The 22,884-nt window shown below is 40.9% G+C and overlaps 1 protein-coding gene across 4 annotated transcripts in view; it reads right to left on the bottom strand.

The window, feature by feature from the left end:
* The window catches only part of Alms1 (ALMS1 centrosome and basal body associated protein), a 122,373-nt gene that overhangs the window by 5,595 nt on the left and 93,894 nt on the right, over window positions 1-22,884 (bottom strand). For 3 of the 4 annotated variants that reach the window (XM_038318483.1, XM_038318484.1, XM_038318487.1), the window contains 5 exons: window positions 7,012-7,126; window positions 5,519-5,722; window positions 4,969-5,210; window positions 4,322-4,475; window positions 3,284-3,347 (listed from right to left, as the gene is read on the bottom strand). In XM_038318483.1, the coding sequence (XP_038174411.1) occupies window positions 3,284-3,347; window positions 4,322-4,475; window positions 4,969-5,210; window positions 5,519-5,722; window positions 7,012-7,126 (779 nt within the window). The remainder of the gene's footprint in view (window positions 1-3,283; window positions 3,348-4,321; window positions 4,476-4,968; window positions 5,211-5,518; window positions 5,723-7,011; window positions 7,127-22,884) is intronic. The other variant, XM_038318486.1, reaches the window with a different exon arrangement.

The raw sequence follows: 22,884 nt of genomic DNA, 5'->3' as shown, positions 1-22,884 counted from the left end.
AGTCTTTACATATCCCTGTTATCTTGATGTGTTTGGCCTCTAGCAGTCTCAGTTACTATTGTATTTAAAACACAGGAAAACAAAGTACTAGAACAGCTGTCCCTGTAAAATATACAGTTAATGGAGAAGGGACACTTACTCTGTGGAAAGGGCCAAACAGGCTTCAGGAGCTTAGGCTTACATTAGAAATGAAGAATCATTAGGAACAGAGCCAGAGAAGGGAGGAAAGTATCCAAGCTGGGGATTGTGCACTGGTAGACACGGAGCTACAGAGTTGTGGTACAGGGAAACAGGTGGGGAGAGGCTGCAGTGATGTGAAACTTACACTTCATCCTACACAGATAGGGTTCAGTGCCCCTAACTTCAAGCTGAGAGGAGCTAAAAAACAAGACAAGTGCGTGTAGGATGGAGGGAAGAATTGTGAGTAATTGTTACTTTCTTCTTTCTACTTCTAAAAATATCTGCGGATCCCAACTAGGACAAACTGAGCCCCTGTCACTGGAGACAGAGCTAGGCCTGATTAAAACAGGCCTGGCAGAAACCAGAGAAGCAAATCACTTAGTAGGTGGGAGAAAGTCAAGTGGGCGGGTCAGTATGAAATTGCCAAGTTACTGTGTGCGAGGAGGGCCAGCCCAATTGCATAGGGGTTCAGCAGGCATGGACTCTAGCCCCACATTGGGTGCCAATCTTTTGCAAGTTATAATAAAACATTACCACATTTTCCAAAGATTATTACAAGTCAAAAAACAAAAATCATTGAAAAGAAAGCAGTACCAAGAGTAGTGGCAAACATCTTTAACCCCAGCTTTCAGGAAACACAGGCAGGATCTCTGTTGAGTTCTAAGCCAACCAGATCTACAGAGTAAGCTCCAAGCCAGACATGAAAACAAACTAACATCAATAAAAACAAACAACCCATTGTGTCAGCAGCTCCACCCAACTACCTGACTGCTCATCAGCTTCTGATGAGCCCCTAGAAACAAACTCTGTAACTTAGTTTTTGAATGGCATTCTCATGATCAATATATGTATATACCAAACTGATTAACTCATGAGTAGACCATGCTTGCAATGGCACAAGATTAAAAAAGTTTCTGAAAAACTGGTCTGAAGAAATGGCTCAATCTCAGTGGTTAAGAACACTGGCTGCTGGAATTGGCATAAAAGCAAACAGGAGGACCAATGGAACCAAATCAAAGACCTAAATATCAATCCACATACCTACAAACACCTGATTTTTGACAAAGAAGCAAAAAATATAAAATGAAAAAAAGAAAACATATTCAACAAATGATGCTGGCATAACTGGATATCAACATGTAGAAGAATGAAAATGGATCCATATACAAAACTCAAGTCCAAATGGATCAAGGGCCTAAACATAAGACCAGCCACACTGAACCTCATAGAAGAGAAAGTGGGAAGAACACTTGAACGCATTGGCATAGGAGACCACTTCCTAAATATAACCCTAGCAGCACAGACACTGAGAGAAACAATTAATAAATGGGGCCTCCTGAAACTGAAACACTTCTGTAAAGCAAAGGACACAGTCAACAAGACAAAACGACAGCCTACAGAATGGGAAAAGATCTTCATTAACCCTATATCAGTCAGAGGTCTGATCTCCAAAATAGACAAAGAACTCAAGAAATTGGTCACCAAAAGAGCACATAATTCAATTAAAAAAAATGGAGTACAGACCTAAACAGAGAACTCTTAACAGAGGAATCTAAAATGACTGAAAGACACTTAAGGAAATGCTCAACATCCTTAGCCATCAGAGAAATGCAAATCAAAACAACTCTGAGATTCCATCTTACACCTGTAAGAATGGCCAAGATCAAAAACACTGATGACAACTTATGATGGAGAGGATGAGTAAAGGGAACACTTCTGCATTGCTGGTGGGAGTGCAAACTGGTACAGCTGCTCTGGATATCAGTATGGTGATTTCTCAGAAAATTAGTAAAAAAAAAAAAACCTATCTCAAGACCCACCAATACCACTTTTGGGTATACACCCAAAGGATGCTAAATCATACCACAAAGACATGTACTCAACTATGTTACAGCAGCTATTTATTTGTCATAGCCAGGACCTGGAAACAACCTAAATGCCCCTCAACCAAAGAACAGATAAGGAAAATGTGGTCCATTTACACAATGGAGTAATACACAGCAGAAAAAAAAAATACTGACATCTTGAAATTTGCAGGCAAATGGATGGATCTAGAAAACATCATATTGAGTGAGGTAACCCAGATCCAGAAAGACAAATATAATATATAATCACCATAAGTGGCTTTTAGACATAAAACAAAGAAAAACCAGCCTACAATTCACAATCCCAGAGAACCTAGACAACAAAGAGGACCCAAAGAGAGACATACATGGATCTTATCTACATGGGAAGTAGAAAAAGACAAGATCTCCTGAGTAAACTGGGAGTGTGGAGATCATGAGAGAGAGTAGAAGTGGGGAGAGGGGAGGAAGGGAGGAAAGCAGAGAAAAATATATAGCTCAATAAAAACAATTAAAAAAAGAGCACTGGCTGCTCTTGCAGGGGACCCATGTGGCAGCTCACAAATGTCTTTAACTCTTGCTCAAGGAAATTCAATACCCTCTTTTGGCCTCTGGGGACACTGTATGCATGTGGATTTGCACACTTATATACATATGGGAAAAACATTCATATACACAAAATAAAAATAAACCTTAAAAAAAAAATCTGGTCTCTCATATCCCTATGCCCAGGATCCACTCAGTTTTTGTTTCCCAAAGGGAACCACTATTACCAAGTCTTTTGCAACTTACAGAAATATTTTATGCATGTATGTACAGGTCTACACAGCTATAAAAGCAAACGCATTTCTTTTTCCAATGCAGCAATGGACTGAAACTGAACATGCTTCTGAAACTCAAGTTCTTAACTTAAAGTCAATTTCATTATTTCTTACTGTGTTGGAAAAACTCCTAGTAATAAGACTGTTACGATAAAGAATGTGGCCCAAAATAAAATCTATTTTTATTTCAAAATTTTTTTTAGTTTCATCCTGATTTCTAATCAAGACAAGCTCCTCCTCAGCATTCCCCTTCTCCCTTTGAACAGGAACAACTCACACCCTATCTTCTATTTCTCTCTTCCTTTCTTGAGCTCCGAGAAGCGCCACACCACTAACCTCACATGCTTCCAACCGCGCATGCTCTGCGGGCTGGGAAGCAGAGCGATCACCCGGTAACCTGGAGTGTAGCTCATAATCACTCTCATGTCTCAGACCTACCGTTTGGTCCTCTGCATCATTTCCTTCTTTCCAATAGTCTTGTTCTTCTGGGCAGTCAGGAGGGCTAGACAAGGGAGAAGTTATTAGTAGACAGCGGACAAGGAAAGGTGCGGTGCTGTGGGGCTGTGCAGAGGAGCTGTTGGGCCCTAACCTAGTGGGAGGCACAGGGCAGTGAGGAAAAGACCAAGGGCAAGGCCAAAGCCTGAACTGCAGTAAGGGCACTGTGACCACAGTCTATACCCACTGGCAGGCCACAGTGTGAACCAGCTGACAAGTAAGGTGACAGCTTTGGGTGGTTATTTCACATTTTCGCTGCTTTCTTGTGTTATTTTCTTGAGACTCGCCACTTGGTATAACTGCTAAGTGCACAGGTCTTGGCTGTGAACCCCAGCTCCTTCACTAAGAAGAATGCTGCCTTGGGCGAGCTATTTAGTCTCCCTGGAGTAAGAGTATAAATAGAGCAGCGCCGTTCTCAGTCAGGTGCTGTGAGAGCCGGGCTGGCGGACCTGGGTCTGTGTTACCATTACTGTTTTCATAGCACACTCGGAAACCAGGCACACAAGGCTCTTCACAAAAGAATCATCCTTATGGCAGCTCTCTTTTTAAAGAGATTTCTATGCAGTGACAAGGCTAGCAGAAGTGGGGTTACTGGGGTCACAGATGAGTGGAAAGCTAGATTGGGCCAGTCTACTAACTAAGGAGACTCGAGTCTCAGCAAGCAAAGCCACGTTCAGCGTCCTTACTGTGGCCTGGCGTCCAGCAGCGCTCGTCAGCACAGCAGCAGCCATTCAGCAAAAATGACAAGAATCACCTCTCCTAGGCAGGACAGGTGACAGGAGGCCCCTCTCCTAGACAGGACAGGTGACAGGACGCCCCCTCTCCTAGACAGGGCAGGTGATAGGAGGCCCCTCTCCTAGACAGGACAGGTGACAGGAGGCCCCTCTCCTAGACAGGGCAGGTGACAAGAGGCCCCTCTCCTAGGCAGGACAGGTGACAGGACGCCCCTCTCCTAGACAGGGCAGGTGACAGGAGGCACACCTCTCCTAGGCAGGGGCGGCACCGCATTGAACAGAGCCTCCCGCTCACTCTGGAACAAGTTCTGTAGCTTCCTCTCCTGGACTAGTAGCTTCAGGCGCTTTATCCGCTCCCCAGAACGGGAGATGAAATCAGGTCTGTGAAGCTCAAGAGATTCCTAAAGGAGAAAAACCTCACATTAATGACATGGCCTTTGCTCAAGTGCCCAGAAAAATGGCACCTGCCCCACAGGCTTGAGAGTCTGCAGGGGAGGGCAGCCCCAGGGAAACCAAAGGGAGCACAGAAATGCCTTTGGAAAAAGCTGAGAACTAAGGTGGGGTCACCTGCAGCTCTTCTAAATGAAGGTCAGTTCATTCTCTTCAGACAAATTCACCATTAAATATCATTTTCTTTAGCAACCAAGGGACTTGCAAGGCCTGGGGAAGAGCTCAGGGGTGAGCACTTGGCTAACACTGGGAGACCCTAGAACAATGCATCCTGACAAACCAGGCCTGCTGTTGCATATGTGGGAGCCATACAGAGCGAGCAGTGCCAGAATACCCTTCTCCTCTGTGTCGTCAGGAATGTGAAATGACCAAAGCCCAGCAAGCCAGTCACACATGTTCCCACTAACAATATGGCTGAAGTCAACCTGACGTCAATGAACCTACCTGCAGGGTTGCTCTCACAAATGGCCTGAGAGGAGCCCGGCCACCATCTCCACCTGGGGCTCCCAGGGACCCACGACTGTTCATGCACTGCTCCTGCCAGTTTTGTTCCCTCAGGGGCTCTCTCCAGGGTTTAGTTTTGGTTACTGGTTCAAACCAGGAGATACCAGGGCCATAAATCTTCGGCAAGTTTTCCTTCTTAGATCCAGACTTTCTATTCTCCACAGGAACAAACCATGAGACACCTACAGGAAATATTTTCAAGTAGAAATTGAAAAGTTTTATTTTTTAATAACTGTACCCAACTACAAAGACATATGTAACACTGACTTGCAAAGGACTCATCTGCTAGGGGTGACAACCCCTAGGGTGCCCTTGAGATTCTTTAAATGAAGTTCTAGTTACTTTAAAACCATGCCATGTGGAGGCTAGTGGTGTTAACATAGTCCTCAGAAGCAAGGGATCTCAGTGTTGCTAGTGACTTAGACACACCTTTGTGAGAGTCCCTGCTACCTGGAGTTAGAACTGGTCTTTGAAAGAGAAACAAACCAACCTTCATAGGAATTTGGCTTGTTCTTCCTTAAGTTTTTGTCCCGCAGATAACTGGTAAGGAACTTTTTCTCTTTGGCTTTTTCTTCTGACCAAGAAGTCACATCACTGTCCTCTTCCAATCTGGCTTCACTAGGACTGGGAGTTGGGAAAGTCACTCCAACATCACGAGTGTATTTTTTGACACCGGTCACAATCTCCAAGTTACCTGAGGGGAAAGACAGATGTATCTGGGAGCAGACTAGAAGCCTGGCTGGCTGGCTTAAAGTCAGGGGTGAGTCCCTATTAATAACTCAAAGATATGCTGCATGGTGCGGGGGAGAGGGTCGGGGGAAGAGGGCAAAAAGGCAGACACAGGTTTAATTTCTAAGTGGGTTTAGCTACCACACAACAAGAAATATAAATTCAGTTGGTTCAGAATTTCAACTCCAAGGGAGCAAAACCATAAGCACTTCTGGACCTGCTGCCAATCACCTAGTAAGGATGAGGAACCTGCATAAGACCAAACTAGGCTCTCTGAATGTGGGTGACAGTTGTGTGGCTTGGGCAGTTTGTGGGGCCACTAGCAGTGGAACCAGTATTTATCTCTACTGCATGAACTGGCTCTTTGGAGCCCATTCTCTATGGGGCCATACCTTGTTCAGCCTAAATACAAGGGGGAGGGGCTTGGTCCTGCCTCAAGTGATATGACAGCCTTTGTTGACTCCCTGTGGGAGAGGAGGTTGGGGAGGGGGGGGGGGAGAAAATGGGAGGAGCAGAAGGACAGGAGGGAGAGGAACTGGGATTGGTATATAAAATAAGATTGTTATATGCAAGCAAGCACTCCTGAGGCATAAGCTTCAGATTCTCCTGGCCCTCTCTCACTGTTTACAAGTCAGGACCCCAGGACTTCACTCACTTAGGCCATTCTCTTCCTCTTTGTTTTACAAAATGCACACAGCAGCAAACTGTACATGTTCTCTACCTTGATTTTTCTTTTAGAATATATATGCTGGGGACCCCTGTGTATGTTGGGAACTGAACTCAGGCCTGTGCAAGAGCAACCAGTGCTCTTAACCATTACTCCAGCCCCAAGAGAGCTTCCTAGTTCTATGCAAAACTATAATAATTAATTTCACTATTGTTATTGATGGCTATCAAAGTTGATTTTAATATTCTGCTAAAATAACCCTACTTTTTACACAGAATTTTGCACATATTTAAGTATATCTATTGGTCAAAACAAAACAAACAAACAAACGCTGGGTCAAAGTAAAATTAATATGAGCTCCCAAACTGCTCTTCACAGAGGCTGTAGTATTTGAACCCTGCTACAAAGGCACTTATTTCCCTACACTCTTGCTTATAAACTTGGATTTTTTGCAATTAATAAGCAAAAATAGTATCCAAATATGCAGGTGCTTTTAATCTTTATACCCTTTATCATGAGGGAGGTTAAATAAGTGTGTTGAAGAAGCATTTTTATATCAATGCAAAATTTAAATTCAAAGGCTTTACCAGCTTGTACACCCTTGTTCAACGTATGCACACTTTCCTCGTCGTAAAGAGTAGAGGCCAAGCTCAAGAAACTACCAGCAGATGAACCGGAGTCAGAGGAGATCTGGTTTGCCACCTGGAAAGACAAAAGACCCTGTTAAGAGTGATCGGTAGCCAGAGGAGTGGTCAGCTACAGGCAAGCCAGTCCTCTCTAGTCAAGCTGCGAGGACATAGCTGAAGGACGCGTGGGACCCATGTGAACATGTGTCTGTGATGTGAAGAATGCTGCTCGAAGGACAGGCCCAAGCTATGGCAGTACAAAGAGAGCTGGGAATTTCTCTGGGATTTGAGAAAAATGAAGAAGCTGGGAGCTAAACCTTAGCCTGACATACCTCTAGAGTAAAATTCTCAGCTCACACCTATAGATAATTCTGGAGCTAAAAGAGATGCTAACTAAAGTGATGAAGTCCAGAGGACTCCCTCAATCAGAGCAGATACACTTCTTATCTGACAGACAGACACCAAAGAGCAGCATTGCACCTTAAGAAATCCCAAATGAGTCAAGCATAAAATACACGAAAGCCCCAAGGCCCTTTTTATTTAAATTTTTTTATATTTATTTATTATATATACAATATTCTGTCTGTGTGTATGCCTGCAGGCCAGAAGAGGGCACCAGACCCCATTACAGATGGTTGTGAGCCACCATGTGGTTACTGGGAATTGAACTCAGGACCTTTGGAAGAGCAGGCAATACTCTTAACCTCTGAGCCATCTCTCCAGCCCCCGGCTCTTTTTAACTATATTCAGAGCAAGTAGAGCACCGAAGTCAAGTTAAGGGATGAAAGCGGACATCCCTTTGGATTTCACCTGGTGGGTGAAAAAAATCTTCATAAACTGTTTTTGTTTTATTTGTTTTGTTTTGTTCTTGATAGGGTTTCTCTGTAGCTTTGGAGCCTATCTTGGAACTCATTCTGCAGACCAGGCTGGCCTTGAACTCACAGAGATCCACCTGTCTCTGCTGGGATTAAAGGCGTGTGCCACCACCACCCGTCAAAAAACTGTTTCTTAAAAACAAACAAACAAAAAGCTGTCTGTATCCAAGCGCACAAACACAGAAGAGGGCAACAGCAGCCTCCTCCATCGCTCTCAATCTGGACTTCGGGCTTACATTTTCACAGCTAGATTGGGACGCTAGGAAACCCCAGCAATCCTGCCTCTGCTTCCCTTCCCTCAGACCTGGAATTATAGGCACATAAATGATGATCAGCTTTTGGGTAGGTGTGGGCACCTGAACACTGGTTGGCATGGCACAGCAGGTGGTCTACCCACTGAGACGCCTCTCAAGTGGGCATGTTTAAGCTCATCATAAAAATGTAGAGGGATGGGAAAACTTGGGTGGGGTGGCAGAATCTCTAGGGGAGAGGTTTGATCATCTGAAATTTTAATTAATGCCAAATGGCATTTTCAAAGCAAGTTTGATAGAGGTGTATTACAGCTCAAACCAGGTATCTACTCCTTTAAACTATAAAAACTATACTCCAAGGTTTCCAGGAACTTAGCCCAGAATCCTGGGAAAAAGGAAGCCATGATAAGATATCTGACAGCAGGAAACATTTTGATTTTCAGAAAGATAACTATTGGAAACTGGTGAGTTTAACACCGTTGACCTGTCAAGTTTAGAACTCAACATTAATCAATCTGTAGGCATGTGAAAGTCAAAGCTAGCAAATGTCTGAGCATGGGAAAGACGACAAAAACTGGCCTGCCGAGGTAGTAGCTTTCCTAGTAAACATGGTCCCTGAGTGGCAGCATGTACAGTGTACTTGTATTTGAACAAAAGAATAACACGTTTAGGAACTAGACAGAGTTCCAAGGATTGAAATGGCAACACACGCTGGCAGAACCACGATGAGTTAGTCCACACTTACCCTAGCGTTACTTCAACACTCAGAAAGATCCCGAGTAGACATCTTGCACTGCACAAATCCCCACTGAGCACCCCCTGTGTCTCTAGGCTTGGCCATTCTTGCTTCATGTTTTATATATAAATGCCTTGGAGATTTGGAAAGCAGGATTTCTACATATTAAACACCAGAGTGCCTGGGAGGCTCTTAAGGAACAGGAGTATTGTCAAAATAAAACAAAAGGATGTTTAGTAGTGAAATTATGTAAATTAAAGGCCAGAGAGCACTGTGTAGATAGAACGAGGAAATTTTTGATGTAGGAGGGACCCCCCACAAAAAGGACAAAGTCAACTCCAAGGCTATAATCCTAAAACTTGAGCCAGTGTTAAATCCTGCTTTTACTTGTCGTCTCTCAAGACACAAAGCTGTCTCTTTGTGCCAGTTCCTTCACTTAGACATGGATCTGAGGGTTTTGCTCCTGAAATTTCAGGAAAAGTAGACAGAGGCTGAACATGCTGGTTTACACCTGTAATCCCAACACTTGGAAGCTGCAGGAGGACTGAAGCCTAGGCTAGCCTGATACACAGTGAGGCCCTGTTTCAAAACAAACAAATGAATAAAGGCATACATATAACAAAAGAAATAAATCAATAAAAGAAATACTAGAAAAAATAAAATCTCAGCTCTTCATGAGTTCAAGACCAGTCAGGGCAAAAAATTGAGACACCATTTCAAAACAAACAAATAAAAAAAGGTTTTGATGATAGACTATTAAACACAACAGGGCTGGAGAGATGGCTCAGAGGTTAAGAGCATTGCCTGCTCTTCCAAAGGTCCTGAGTTCAATTCCCAGCAACCACATGGTGGCTCAGAACCATCTGTAGTGGGGTCTGGTGCCCTCTTTTGACCTGCAGGCAGACACACAGACAAAATATTATATACATAATAAATAAATAAAATATTTAAAAAACACAACAAAAACCCAACTAATGTAAAACGTTGAGAATGCTATGATGTTAAAAGGCAAAAATCTGCAAGTAGAGAAGAGACCTGAGTGATGGCAGGTAACACAACACAGCCTACAGTTGAGACACACAGTACAGTAGGTGCCCGAATGGGCGGAGTCTCAAGAGAGAAAAGTCATTTCTGCATTCTAACACTGAGAAATCTGAAAATAAAATTAAGGAAACAATCTCATTCACAATAGAAAATCTATAAAGTATTTATGGGAGAAATTAAAAATATTTATAAGACACTCATAAGTATGAGTCAGAAAACTCAAAAACTGCTAGGATGACAAGTCTCCTCAGATTAATTTGTAGGTTCTCCATAAGCCTAAAACATCCCAATGAACCTTCCTTAAGAAATCTGTAAGCTGATCTCAAATTTCCATGGAAAGGCAAAGGATCATCAGAGCCCAAAATTATTTTTTTTTTTTTTTTTTTTTTGTTTTTTGTTTTTTTTTTTTATTTGATTTTTCTAGACAGGGTTTCTCTGTGGCTTTGGAGCCTGTCCTGGAAAATTATTAAAAAAAGAAAAAGAACAGATTAAAAAACAGATAAAAAATCATTTCCTGATTTCAAAGCAAAGCTACAATGATTAAGACACAGTATAACTAAGGCTACACCAGCCAACAAAGAACCGAGATGATAAAGTGACTCTTAGGAGTGTGGTCAGTGATTTTCCAGGATGGCACCAAAGCTATCCACTGCAGGAAAGGATAGACCTCTGGACAAGGGATCCAGAACAAATGATCTTCACATACAAAAGAGGACTTTAGAGACATCACATACATTTTACTGAGCAGAGCTAAATAATTACTAAAGCAAACAGATATGTCCAAACTTCTTGAGTTTGCTACATGACATTGCCATCCATAAATGGCACAATAGCTATCCTGAAATACATGGGGACTACAGGTGGGACAAGCCTACATCAAATTTTAAAATAAAAACATAGGAGAAAAATCTTTGTGATCTTGACTAGGGAAAAACATTTCAGATCTAATAGTAACAGCACAATTCACAAGGGGGGTGGGGGTTTAAACCAAACTGCATTACTCAGCATTTGAACATCAAATTTTATTTTAAAACTAAACTAGGAGAGAGTGCCAGAACAAGAGGTCTTGTCCTCAAGTTACACACTGGTGAGACCCGTGACAAAAATACAGAGCTGACGAGACCAGACACGGCACTTGATCTTACACAAGGCTGACAGGGGACCAAATACACAAAACTCTTACGAGCTGAACAGGAAGACAGACGACCTAACTTAAAAACAGGCAAAATATCTGCGTATTCTTCCCACCAAAGACAAGAACACAAAAAGATCTTCACTATCAAGCCACTGGCAAAGTCCAGATTAAAAGCATCACGAATTCCTTCACATCATTTAGGATGGTCACCACAAAAACACGAATAATGACAGGCAAAATGTGGAAGAAATGGAATGCTCAACACACTGCACATGGGCATTTTGAAAAAACACAGTCAGTTTCTTAAAAATTTGCCATACGTCATAAAGAAAATAAAAGAAATTTAAATGCTTACATAAAACTTCTAGACCAATGTTCACAGTCATATTCCAATAATTAAAAACAACCTAAACATTCTAAATGTCCACTAGCAGACACAATGTAGTAAAATCATATAACCAACTACAACTCAGCAGTAGGAGGAATTCCTGACAACATACCACATGGGTAAACTCTGCAATCAGCATGCTAAAGCAAGCAAGGCAGAAGCAAAGGCTGCATCATCAGTGACTCGATATGAACTGTGCAGAATGGGCAGGATGAGGGGTCCCAAAGCTGGGAAAAACTGTAAACAAAAACAAGGGAGCTTCCTGGATAGAAAAGTCTAAGGCAGATATGCTGATAACTGCACAACCCACTGTGAATGCACAAGCCATAGAAAACCCACAATTATAGTGCATTTTGACAAATTGCTATGAAAAGCCAAACATTTAAAACTATAGCCTAAAACAAACTCCTCCCAACAAAATGTACTTATTCAGCCCTCTATGATGGTGAAAGCAAATACTAACTGGGATGCTGAGAATCTGAAATGTTCACACTGCTTGTGAGGATGTGAACTGCTAAAGGCACTTTTCCAAGTCTGGCAGTTCACCAGAAATGAAGAGAGTTGCATGAGATCAACAATTCCACCCCAGACACATTCCTAAGAAAATATGTACATGCTCACCCAGTTTTGCTGAAATAGGCAAAAAAAGGAGAAAATCATACCCATGAACTGAATGACAAAACAAAATGTGGCGTTCAGCTAAGTGGATATCTAACCACAGAAATAATAAATGTGCTACGGTATAACGTAAGAGCATTAGGTGAAATGCAGCCCACACCCCAGAGCAAAGCACGAGGTATATGGCCGGTCAGCAATGGTGCAGGGAGTACTGACTTCTACCCAGATTCCAAAGTCACCATGAGAAGACTTGTACTTGTGTCAAACTGGCTTGGGGATCCACCATGGGACACATGTTTAAAAATTCATCAACAATGCTTCTGGAAAGCAGGAGACCAGATCACTTTGTCCAAAGAAGGATGCAGGCACCTGTTATCAACCTCCAGATTTGAGTGTAGATCAGCTCATTCTGTTTTCCTACATGGGGCTTTCCTAAAAAAAGCGTTCCCAAGTTTAAATGGCATCAGTTACCACAGTGTGTGCTTCGGCTGTGTGTCATCCTGGAGGAAGATGAGCGCTAGCGGGCTGCTTCTCTCTAGCGTCTACTATGAGAGCAAACTCACCTGCTGTTGCCTGGCTCTACACAGGGTCAAGGAACATGCCACTATTGCAGGGCTGTTTTTGTACAACGTTTGTAGAACCTTTTAACCTAAAAAGTACTAAAAAGTACTAGATAAGACCCATTCCTACGTTTACTGATTAGACATCAGAAAGATCCAGAAAGGAAGCCTTTAAATATTGTACTTATAGAGACAGGATCTCATGTAGCCCAGTCTGGCCTTTAACTTGCTGAGCAGGCAAGGGCAACTGAATTTCTGATCTGCTTGTCTCAGCCTCCCAAATTTGGGGACTACAGGCAATTGCCACTATGCCCCAGCTTTTTAAACCACTCAAGAGTCTAAAATTATCTCTATTTCATTAAACATACCAGTCAATAAACAGACAACCTGTCAGGTGTGATAGTGTATACCTGTCTTCCAGCACTTGGGAAGCAGAGGCAGGAGAATCAGGAAATCAAAGTCATCTTTGGGTACACAGCATTTTAAAAGCCTGGGCTACTTGAGACCCTGTCCAAAATAGAGAATTACTCTGGATATAAAAATTGAGCTTGGAAAAGTTTACTTGTTAGCTTAATATCAGTGGCCTTCAGTCAGCTAGGCACCACAGAGGAGAGTTTTGTCCTTCTGAGGAATGAAATGATTACAGCTACCTAAGCTTAAGTCAGAGACACACTCTAGTCAGTCAGTCAAAATCAGAGGACCTCTATGGCACCAAAACATGCTTCTTGCCAAAAGGCTTTTAGAAATGTCCAGATCAAGCAGGGTGGTGGTGGTGTACGCCTTTAATCCCAGCACTTGTGAGGCACAGGCAGGCGGATGTCAGTGAGTTTAAGGCAGGCCTGGTCTACCAAACAAGTTCCAGGACAGCCAGGGCTGTTATACAGAAAAACCCACCTCCCGAATAAATAAATAAATAAATAAATAAATAAATAAATAAATAAATAGATAATACATAAATACATAAATACATGAATGAATGAATGAATAATAAATGAATGAATGAATGAATGAAACAAACTAACAGAAAAAGACCAGATCAACTATAGTTGATGTCTAGATAATTTATAGTCTAGTGATAAAATGTATTGGCCCACTAAGGGGTGACATAATTATGTATCTGTACAAAAAATAACCTTTGACATGTAATTCCTAGAGACAAAAGTTACGAACGAGACCTAGAGGGTAAATGATACCCATTATGAAAAACAACTGGGAATGGTTGCAGACACCTTTAATGGGAGGCAGAGGCAGGCAGATCTCTGTGAATTTGAGGCCAGGATAGTGTACATAGTGAATTCTAAATAGTTGGGGCTATGTAGAAAGACCCTATTTCAAAAACAAAAAATGTGTGTCAAACCTTCCATAGAAGGTTAAAATGGCATTGTATCTGAATAGGTTCTTGGCTTTGGGTTTTTTTCTCCTGGTACCCGTGAGAGTGAGGACTGAAGATAGGAAAACAACTATGGGTGACCCTAACACTCAAGCTGTAGCTACCAAGGTGGCTAACATGCTATGGGGGCACTATGGTTGACATCAGGAAAGTTCCCAGATATAGCAGGGTTGAGGAACAGAGGAAGAAAGGAAACCAAGGACTTCAACTCCACCATCAATATGTGGACAAGGAAGTTGACACACGATCACAAAGCATTGCAGAGCAGGATGGTAGCCACTCAAAGGTTTTCTATTAAGATGGAAACAATATGGTCTGAAAGTGGCATTTTTCTTTGTGCTCCCTTGAAAACCTTAGCCCCTGGCTCTAAACATCCAGAGGGGTCATGATCATTCCCCAGGTCGCTACCACCATTTGACTCGGGTGGCCAGCTGCACCTGATGTTAGGTTTACTTGGAGGCTCTGATCCAATTTTAGCATTAATGAATAAAACTGTATACTTGAGCCAGAATTAATTTCCACTTCAGATCTTTCCATTCTGATCAGGTCCCAATATTTCAACTGTTTTAGATTAAAATTTCAAAAGAAAAACATGCTATTCAATTACTGAGTCTTAATGGTTAAGAGTCCAGTTAACAAAGGGACACCAGATTCTTAGTAACTCTATATTACTTTCTTAATAAAAGATATCTACTGATAATTAGAAAAATTTACACACAAGATAAACTATATACATTAGCAGTTTAAACGTACTGCTTCCTTACCCCTATCTATTTTTTCAGTAGGGAATTTGTGTTTATAAGCTTAAGGGCAGGCTCGCAGAATGAATAAAGAAACAATGTTATAACATAATTGCAGTCCAACCAATGTTTAAGAATCTATAAAGGAGTCTTCAGGGAAAAACAAAAAAGGCTTTTATAGACAGCGTAAGAAATATAAATGGAAAATCTTAAAACTAAATTTTTAAAAAACACATTTCAGAGTACTAGCAGACGTTAAAAAGCTGAGTCCCTGAATTGGGCCTGGGGATAACACAGCACACACTCTCAGACCTGCGGGATGGGAAACTTGTTTCAAAACACCTTTCCAGAGGGGTCACATTCAGGGCCAAGAGGTAGTGGGCTGTAGATTACAGAGAGCAATTCAATTTTGATTAGCTAAGTCTATTTCTTTCAGCTTATGTTTTCCTCAATAATCATCCACTTATATTCTAAAATATATCTGCCTAAAACAACCATGAAAATATTACCTTTGTCCCCATTTGATGCACACACAAACAGGCAAAACCACGTACATAAGTCTAAGAAACATCCCTTTTGTCTGTGTCTGTATCTCCATTATCACTTTCTTTCTTTCTGTGGCAAGAAACCAGAGAAAACTACTATTCTGTTAAAGGGTCTGCTCTTGACTATACTCATCAGTCCTGGGAATGGACTCCTATGGTGGACATGCCCTTCTCACCACAGATTTTGCCACAACTCCTAGTTTTGGAATAACATTATTACCTTGAAATGTAAAACAGTGTATTTAATTTTAAAATATTTGTTCAGTCTAGTCTCACAGTGTTGTGGTCACAGAAGACTAGCTTACTTACTTTGGGATTTGTCAACATTTTGCTTAATGTGCAATTACTTTTTGTAAATATTCCATAGATGTTTGGAATTAACTATGGATGCTAAGTTTTGAGAACAGAGTTTTACAGAGATATTTTAAAAGAAGCTTGTTAATACTGTACCACAGTCTCCCACCCTTTCTTCATGTATATGTGAGCATCCACTCCAGGGATCACATTCCATATTAGAAGTCTTTAAAGCTGCTCTGTTGACAAGGAAAGATATGTCCCCATGTCATGCCCACAGTTTATGAATATGGTACACACAAAGACAAGTAACATTCACTCAGACACAAAACAAAAACACACACAAAGCAAAACAAAAAAAATCAAATTGAAGGCTGAAATCAATAAAATAGAAACAAAACAATTCAAACAATCAATAAAACAAAGAGCTGGTTCTGTGAGAAAATCAACAAGATAGACAAACCCTTATCCAAACTAATCAAAAGGAAAAGAGAGAATATCCAACTTAACAAAATCAGACACAAAAGGAGACAACACTGAGCCATGTGGCGAACATAGATAAAAATAATGGGTTAATATAAGTTATAAGAGCTAATACGAAGCCTGAGCTAATGGGCCAATCAGTTTATATCTAATGTAGACTCTCTGTGTGATTTTTCTCTGGGACTAAACGGCTGTGGGAACTGGGCAGGACAGAAACCCCAACTGCCAAGCCCTCATTTTACACTAGTCAATATAGTAGTGGAGCACTAAGACAACAAAAGGAGATCAAGGGGATACAAATGGCAAAGGAAGAAGTCAAACTTTCGCGATTTGCAGATGATACAATAGTATACAAATGTGCCCCAAAAATTCGATGAGGAAACTCCTACAGCTGATAAACACCTTCAGTAACGTGTCTGGAATCAAGATCAACTAAAAAAAAAAAAAAACAGTATATATACAAATGATAAAGGGGCTGAGAAATAAATCAGAGACATCACCATTCACAATAGCCACAAATAACATAAAACATCTTGGGATAACACTAACCAAAGAAGTCAAAGACCTTAACAACAAGAACTTAAGTCTTTGAAGAAAGAAACTGGAAGGACCTCCCATTCCCATGCTCTTGAATAGGTAGGATCAGCAAAATAAAAATGGCAATCCTACCAAAAGCAATCTACAGATTTAATGCAATCTCCATCAAAATCCCAACACAATTCTTCACAGACCTCAAAAGAACAACTTCATATGGAAAAATAAACCAACCAGGATAGCCAAAACAATCCTGTACAATAAAGAAACTTCTGGAGGTATCACAAGCTCTATTATAGCTTGACATCGATCTCTATTATAGAGCTACAGTAATGAAAACAGCTTGGTACTGGCATGAAAAGATGGGCGTACCAATGGAACTGAATTGAAGATTAATCCACACACCTATGAACACCTGACTTTTGGCAAAGAACCTAAAATTATACAATGGAAAAATGAAAGCATCTTCAACAAAAAGTGCTGGCATAACTGGATGTCAGCATGTAGAAGAATGTAAATAGAACCATATCTATCCCCATGCACAAAACTCAGGTACAAATAGATCAAAGACTTCAATATAAATCCAGTCACACTGAACCTCACAGAAGAGAAAGTGGGAAGCAGCCTTCACATATGAGCACAGGAGACCACTTTGTAAATACAACACCAGTAGCACAGACACTGAGAGCAACAACAAATAAATGGGACCTACTGAAACTGAGAAGCTTCTGTAAAGCAAAGAACACAGTCAATAAGGCAAAACGACAGGGTACTGGATAGAAAAAGATCTTCACCAACCCCACATCAGAGAATTGATTCCCAAAATATTTACAAAACTCAAGAAACTAGACATCAAAACACCTAAAAACCCAATTTTAAAAATAGGATACAGATCTAAACAGAATTCTCAACAGAAGAATCTCAAATGGTCAAAAAGACACTTAAGGAAATGTGCAATATCCTCAGCCATCAGGGAAATGTAAATCAAAATAGCTTTGAGATTCCATCTTACACCAGTTAGAATGGCTAAGATCAAAAACACCAATGACAGCTTTTACTGGTGGGAGTGCAAACATGTATAGCCACTTTGGAAATCAGTATGTCAGATTCTCAAAAAATTGGATATCAACCTACCTCAAGACTCAGCAATACCAAACTCTTGGGCATATACCGAAAGAATGCTCAGTCATACTATAAGAACATCTGCTCAACTATGTTCATAACAGCATTATTTGTAATATCCAGAACCCTGGAAGCAACCTAGATGCCCCTTTACCAAAGAATGGATAAAGAAAATGTGATACTTTTACACAATGGAGAAATGATCCGAGGGAAAAAAAATGACATCTTGAAATTTACTTGCAAATAGATGGAACTAGAAAAAAACCATCCTCAGTGAGGGAACCCAGACCCAGAAAGATGAGCACGATATGTTCTCACTCATCAATGGATATTAGAAGAAAAGCAAAGGCTAACCAATTGATAGTCTACAACCCCAGAGAAGTTAGGTAACAAGGAGAATCCTAAGAGAAACATACATAGATTTCCCCCTGGGAAGGGGAAATAGACAAGATCTCCAGAGAATATTGGGAGCATGGGAGTGGGGGAGAAGGGAAGATGGAAGGGGAGGGAGGAGAACTTGAGGGAACAGGATGATCGAGATGGGGGAAGGACAGAGAGGGAGAGCAAGGAAAGAGCTATGTTGAATGAGTTAGCCATTATGGGACTAGCAAGAAACCTGGCACTAGAGAAATTTCCAGGAATTCTTAAGGATGACCCCCCAGCTAAGAGTCTAAGCAATTGTGGAGAGGATGTCCGAACTGGCCTTGCCCTGTAGTTAAGATTGATGACTATAATCTTCATCCAGCAACCGATGGAAGCAGATGCAGAGATCCACAGCAAAGCACTGGGGCTGAGCTCCCAAAATCCAGCTGAAGAGAGTTGAAGAGAGGGAGGAGCAATATGAGCAAAGAGCTCAAGACCATGACAAGGATACCCACTGAAACAGCTTACCTGAGCTAATGGAAGTTCACTGGGCCTGGAAGCAGGGGAACCAGCCAGCATAGGACCAAACTTGGTCCTCTGGATGTGGGTGACAGTTGTACAACGAGGGCAGACTGTGGAGCCACTGGCAGTGAGTACGGGATTTATCCCTACTGCTTGTACTGGCATTTTGGAACCCATGCTCTTTGGGGAGATACCTTGCTCAGCCTAGATATAGCGGGGAGGGTCTTGGTCCTGCCTCAAAATAATGTGCTGAACTTTGACAACTCCCCATGGGAAGCCTTACCCTCTCTGAGGAGTGGATGGAGGTGGGGTAGGAGGTAAACGTGAAGGAGTGAGGAAAAGGAGTGGAAATTGGGATTGCTATGTAAAATAAGAAAAGTTTTTTTTAAAAAAAATATAAATTTAAAAAATATTATCTTTACATGGTATAGAAATCCGTATTTCTTATTTTCATATGAAGACTAGACATTACCAGCTGAAAAGTAGCAATGGAAATTTTTATACAATTCAGGCAGGAATAAATACTAAAAGAGAAAGTTTGTACTCTTGTATGAAATTAAATACTTGTGTAGTTGACCCAAGAATCCCACTTCCAATATAGATACAAACGACTGTCACAGAGAGACAAACTGCTTGTTTTGTGTGCTGGACAGCGGAGGAGTGTCCAGCAGAGGACATGGAAATGTGAAGAGACTCCATGGAATATTACACGGTGATGAGACACCTGGGTTAGATGCACCTGTGATGAGATGCCAGCGGATTCTGAACTTATGAGCATCAAAGAAAAAAAAAACGGTGCACATTTTATACCAAAATGCATGTCGCACACACGTGTACACACACATACATAAGCACGCCACACACAAGTTTTTGTGTTTTTCTTGAGACATGGTTTCACTGTGTGGCCCTAGCTGTCCTGGACTTGCTTTGTAAATCAGGCTGGCCTCAAACTCAGAGATCAGTATGCCTCTGCCTGCCGAGTCCTGGGATTAATACACAAGTATTTTTAAGAAACCATGCAACCCAAAATATATTTTTTAAAGGCCAGCCACATGATTGAAATAAGAATGGGTACAGGGAAATTTTTTTAAAGGCAAGCATGAATGGGAACACATTTAATTCAACTAATTCTTAGCACTAAAGTTATTTTTTTCTCTGTCAGGTATGACGGTATTATACTGGAATGCTACAATTTGGGAGACTGAGGTTGGAATTACAAGCTTGAGATCAGCTTTGGGTTACACAGTAAAACTATGTATATGAGAAAAGATGATGATGAGGAGGAGGAAGATACAAAGGGCACAGAAACTGCACAGCACTTCTCTCCCGTTTCTCTTTCGCCACACTTGAGAGGATTTCCATGACAAAACTCGAGGGTCAGATTATCATTCAGGCGGAAAATTGAAATTAGCAAGAGACATGGAAACCCGCTTTCCCTGAACACCTATTAACATCACACAAACACAATTTTGGGTGGGGATGGGAGCTGGAGAGACAGCTCAGAGGTTAAGGGCACTTTTTGTTCCTTGCAGATGACCAGGGTTTGATTCCCAGCACCTGCATAGTGCTCAGGCCAACTAAACTGGTCTACATACTAAGTTCAGAGCAGCCAGAGCTACACAGAAAGACTGTGGCGGCGGGGGGGGGGGGGGGGGGGGGGGGGGGGGAGACGGACGGGGGACGGGGGACGACAACACATGCTTTCAAATCATAGACCCATCTAAGAATTTGCAATCAGACTTTGACTAAAGAAACGTTTTTAAAGTCAACGACATAAATAATTATTACTGGCAGCATTACCGTATTTCCAGTTTAAAACTTCTGAAAAAAAAAAAAAACAACAAAAAAAAACTTCTGACTTCTGTCTGATTAAAACAAGTACATAGTCTGTTGCGGTGGCGCATATCTACAATCCCAGGAAACAGACAGTCAGTTTTCTTTGAGTTCACAGCCATATAAAATAAAATAAATCTTTTAAAAATAAGTAATGCCTATTAGAAAACACAAAATACAAAAACTGACTCAAGAAATAGAAATCAAAGAAAAATACATGAACTATGTCTATGGCAATCACTGATAAATTCTATGAAGCACATAAAGAATTAACATTAATCACAGCATTAATCCTAACACTCAACATCAAAACACCAAAGGAGACAAACTCAGTCCAAGAGGCTGGTATTATCCTAACAACAAAGATGGCAAAAACATCAAAAGAAAACTACAGGCCATATGAATATAGATGCAAACATCTTCAAAAGTCTAGCAAATTGAATCCTATGGCACATGCAAAGGATTGTATAACATAACAAAATGGGAATTATACCAGGAATGCAATATTGGTTCAACGTGTGATTATCAATTCATGTATACCGTATTAATAGGAAATGGGATGGTGAGGATCATTTCAGTAGATGCCAAATCTGACTAAAACCAAAACCTTTTTTAATAGAAATAAAATCCAGACGAAATGGGAACTTCCTTAATATAACAAGTCACAAGAGAAAACCCCACAGTTAACATGTTCTCAGCTGTGAAGGACTGAAAGTATTCCTCCTGAACATGAATAAGGGTACCTGCTTTTACCACATAACAAGTTCTTGGTAAATCAGAAAAATTTAAACCATCCAAACTAAAAAGGCTAAAGACACTCTATTTGCAGATGAAAGGAAATTCTACATGTTCTACAAGAAAATTAAGAGTTAACAAATAATCCCAGCACTCAGGAGGCAGAGGCAGGCAGATCTCTGTGAGCTCAAGGCCAGCCTGGCCAGTGAGTTCCAGGACAGCCAGGGCTACCCTGTCCCAGGGGGGAAAAAAAAAAAAGAAAAAAAGTTAACATATCAATCTAGCAATGCTGCTAAGGTAGAAGATCAACATGTAAAAAGTAGCTATGTATCTATATACCAACAAATAATCCAAAAATGAAATTAAAACAATTATACTTACAATGACATCAAAAAGAATAAAATATTTGCAAGTATGGGCTCTGAAGGGACTCTGAGGGTCAAAACAACAGCACAGTTCTATCAAAACTCATAATGAAGATGTACTAAATTCAAACTGGTACCGCCATAAGGAAAAACAAACCAATAAAACAAAATACAGAATCCAAATGTGGGCGGACATATGCATATTCATGACTTCTGATGACAGTGCCAAGGAACAAAGGGTAAAAACAGTCTAACAAATGATCTTGTCAGAACTAGACACAACACACCAAAGGATGAAGGTAGACCCTTTCTGAATATCATATATAAAAATTAACTCAAAATAGAGTTTCTAAATATGAAAGCTAGACTAAAAAGACAAAAACCTTATGGCACCAGGTTTGGAAACAATTGCTTAGATACGATCCCCAAAGTACAGGTAATAAAAAGTACATGCTACACTATTAAAGCTGCTGTCTGTCACAGACACAATCAAAACGTGACTATGTGAGAGGCTGCTTACAGAATGGCCAAATACATTTTCAGATTATACATTTAATAAGGAGTTACAATACTGAAGATATAGAAAAGTTTAACAACTTCAGTACAAAAAGTTAAGCAGCTAAGTTTCTAAAGGTTAAAGGACTTTTTAAAAAAGGTTAAAAGAAGATATACAAATGGTTAAAATGTATATCAAAACCATAGCAAGAAACCACTTCCTACTCAATAACACAGCTAGTAGACAAAATTAAAAAAACAGAAAATAAATCCTGGCAAGGATGTATTAAAAGGAAATCCTTGTTCAGTACAGGAGAGTGTAAAATCATGCAGTCACAGAGGAAGAAGCAGCAGCAGCTCTCAAAATACTGCTGGGAGAAGCATAAAAGGACAGGCACTGTGGTCTCACCAGCAGGGCAGTTCTTTAGTAAGAGATAACTGGCATATGATTTGGCATTGCTACTCAAAAAACTGTACATAAGGACCCCAGGATCAGCCCTATTCACAACAGCTATATGTATATGTATGTGCATAGATTTGGCGACTGGAACCATAGCTTGGTGGTAGAGAACGTGCCTCAAAGGGAAGGTGTCCCTGTTCAATTGGGGGGGGGGGGGAAGGTGCAGAGTCTGACAAGATCACATATAATATGGCTGTATTTATATGAAATGACCAGAAAAGACAAGTCCCTAGAGACCGAAGATTATTGGTTGCCAAGGGCTAATGAAAAGGGCAAGACATGGATGATTATAAGCCCCAAATGCTGTTATTTAAGTGGGGGGGGGGGCATCTGGACTCTTGAGATA

This window comes from Arvicola amphibius, chromosome 2 (assembly GCF_903992535.2).
Source record: "Arvicola amphibius chromosome 2, mArvAmp1.2, whole genome shotgun sequence".
NCBI classification, from domain to species: Eukaryota; Metazoa; Chordata; class Mammalia; order Rodentia; family Cricetidae; genus Arvicola; species Arvicola amphibius.
This window is presented reverse-complemented; position numbering and strand designations above follow the sequence as displayed.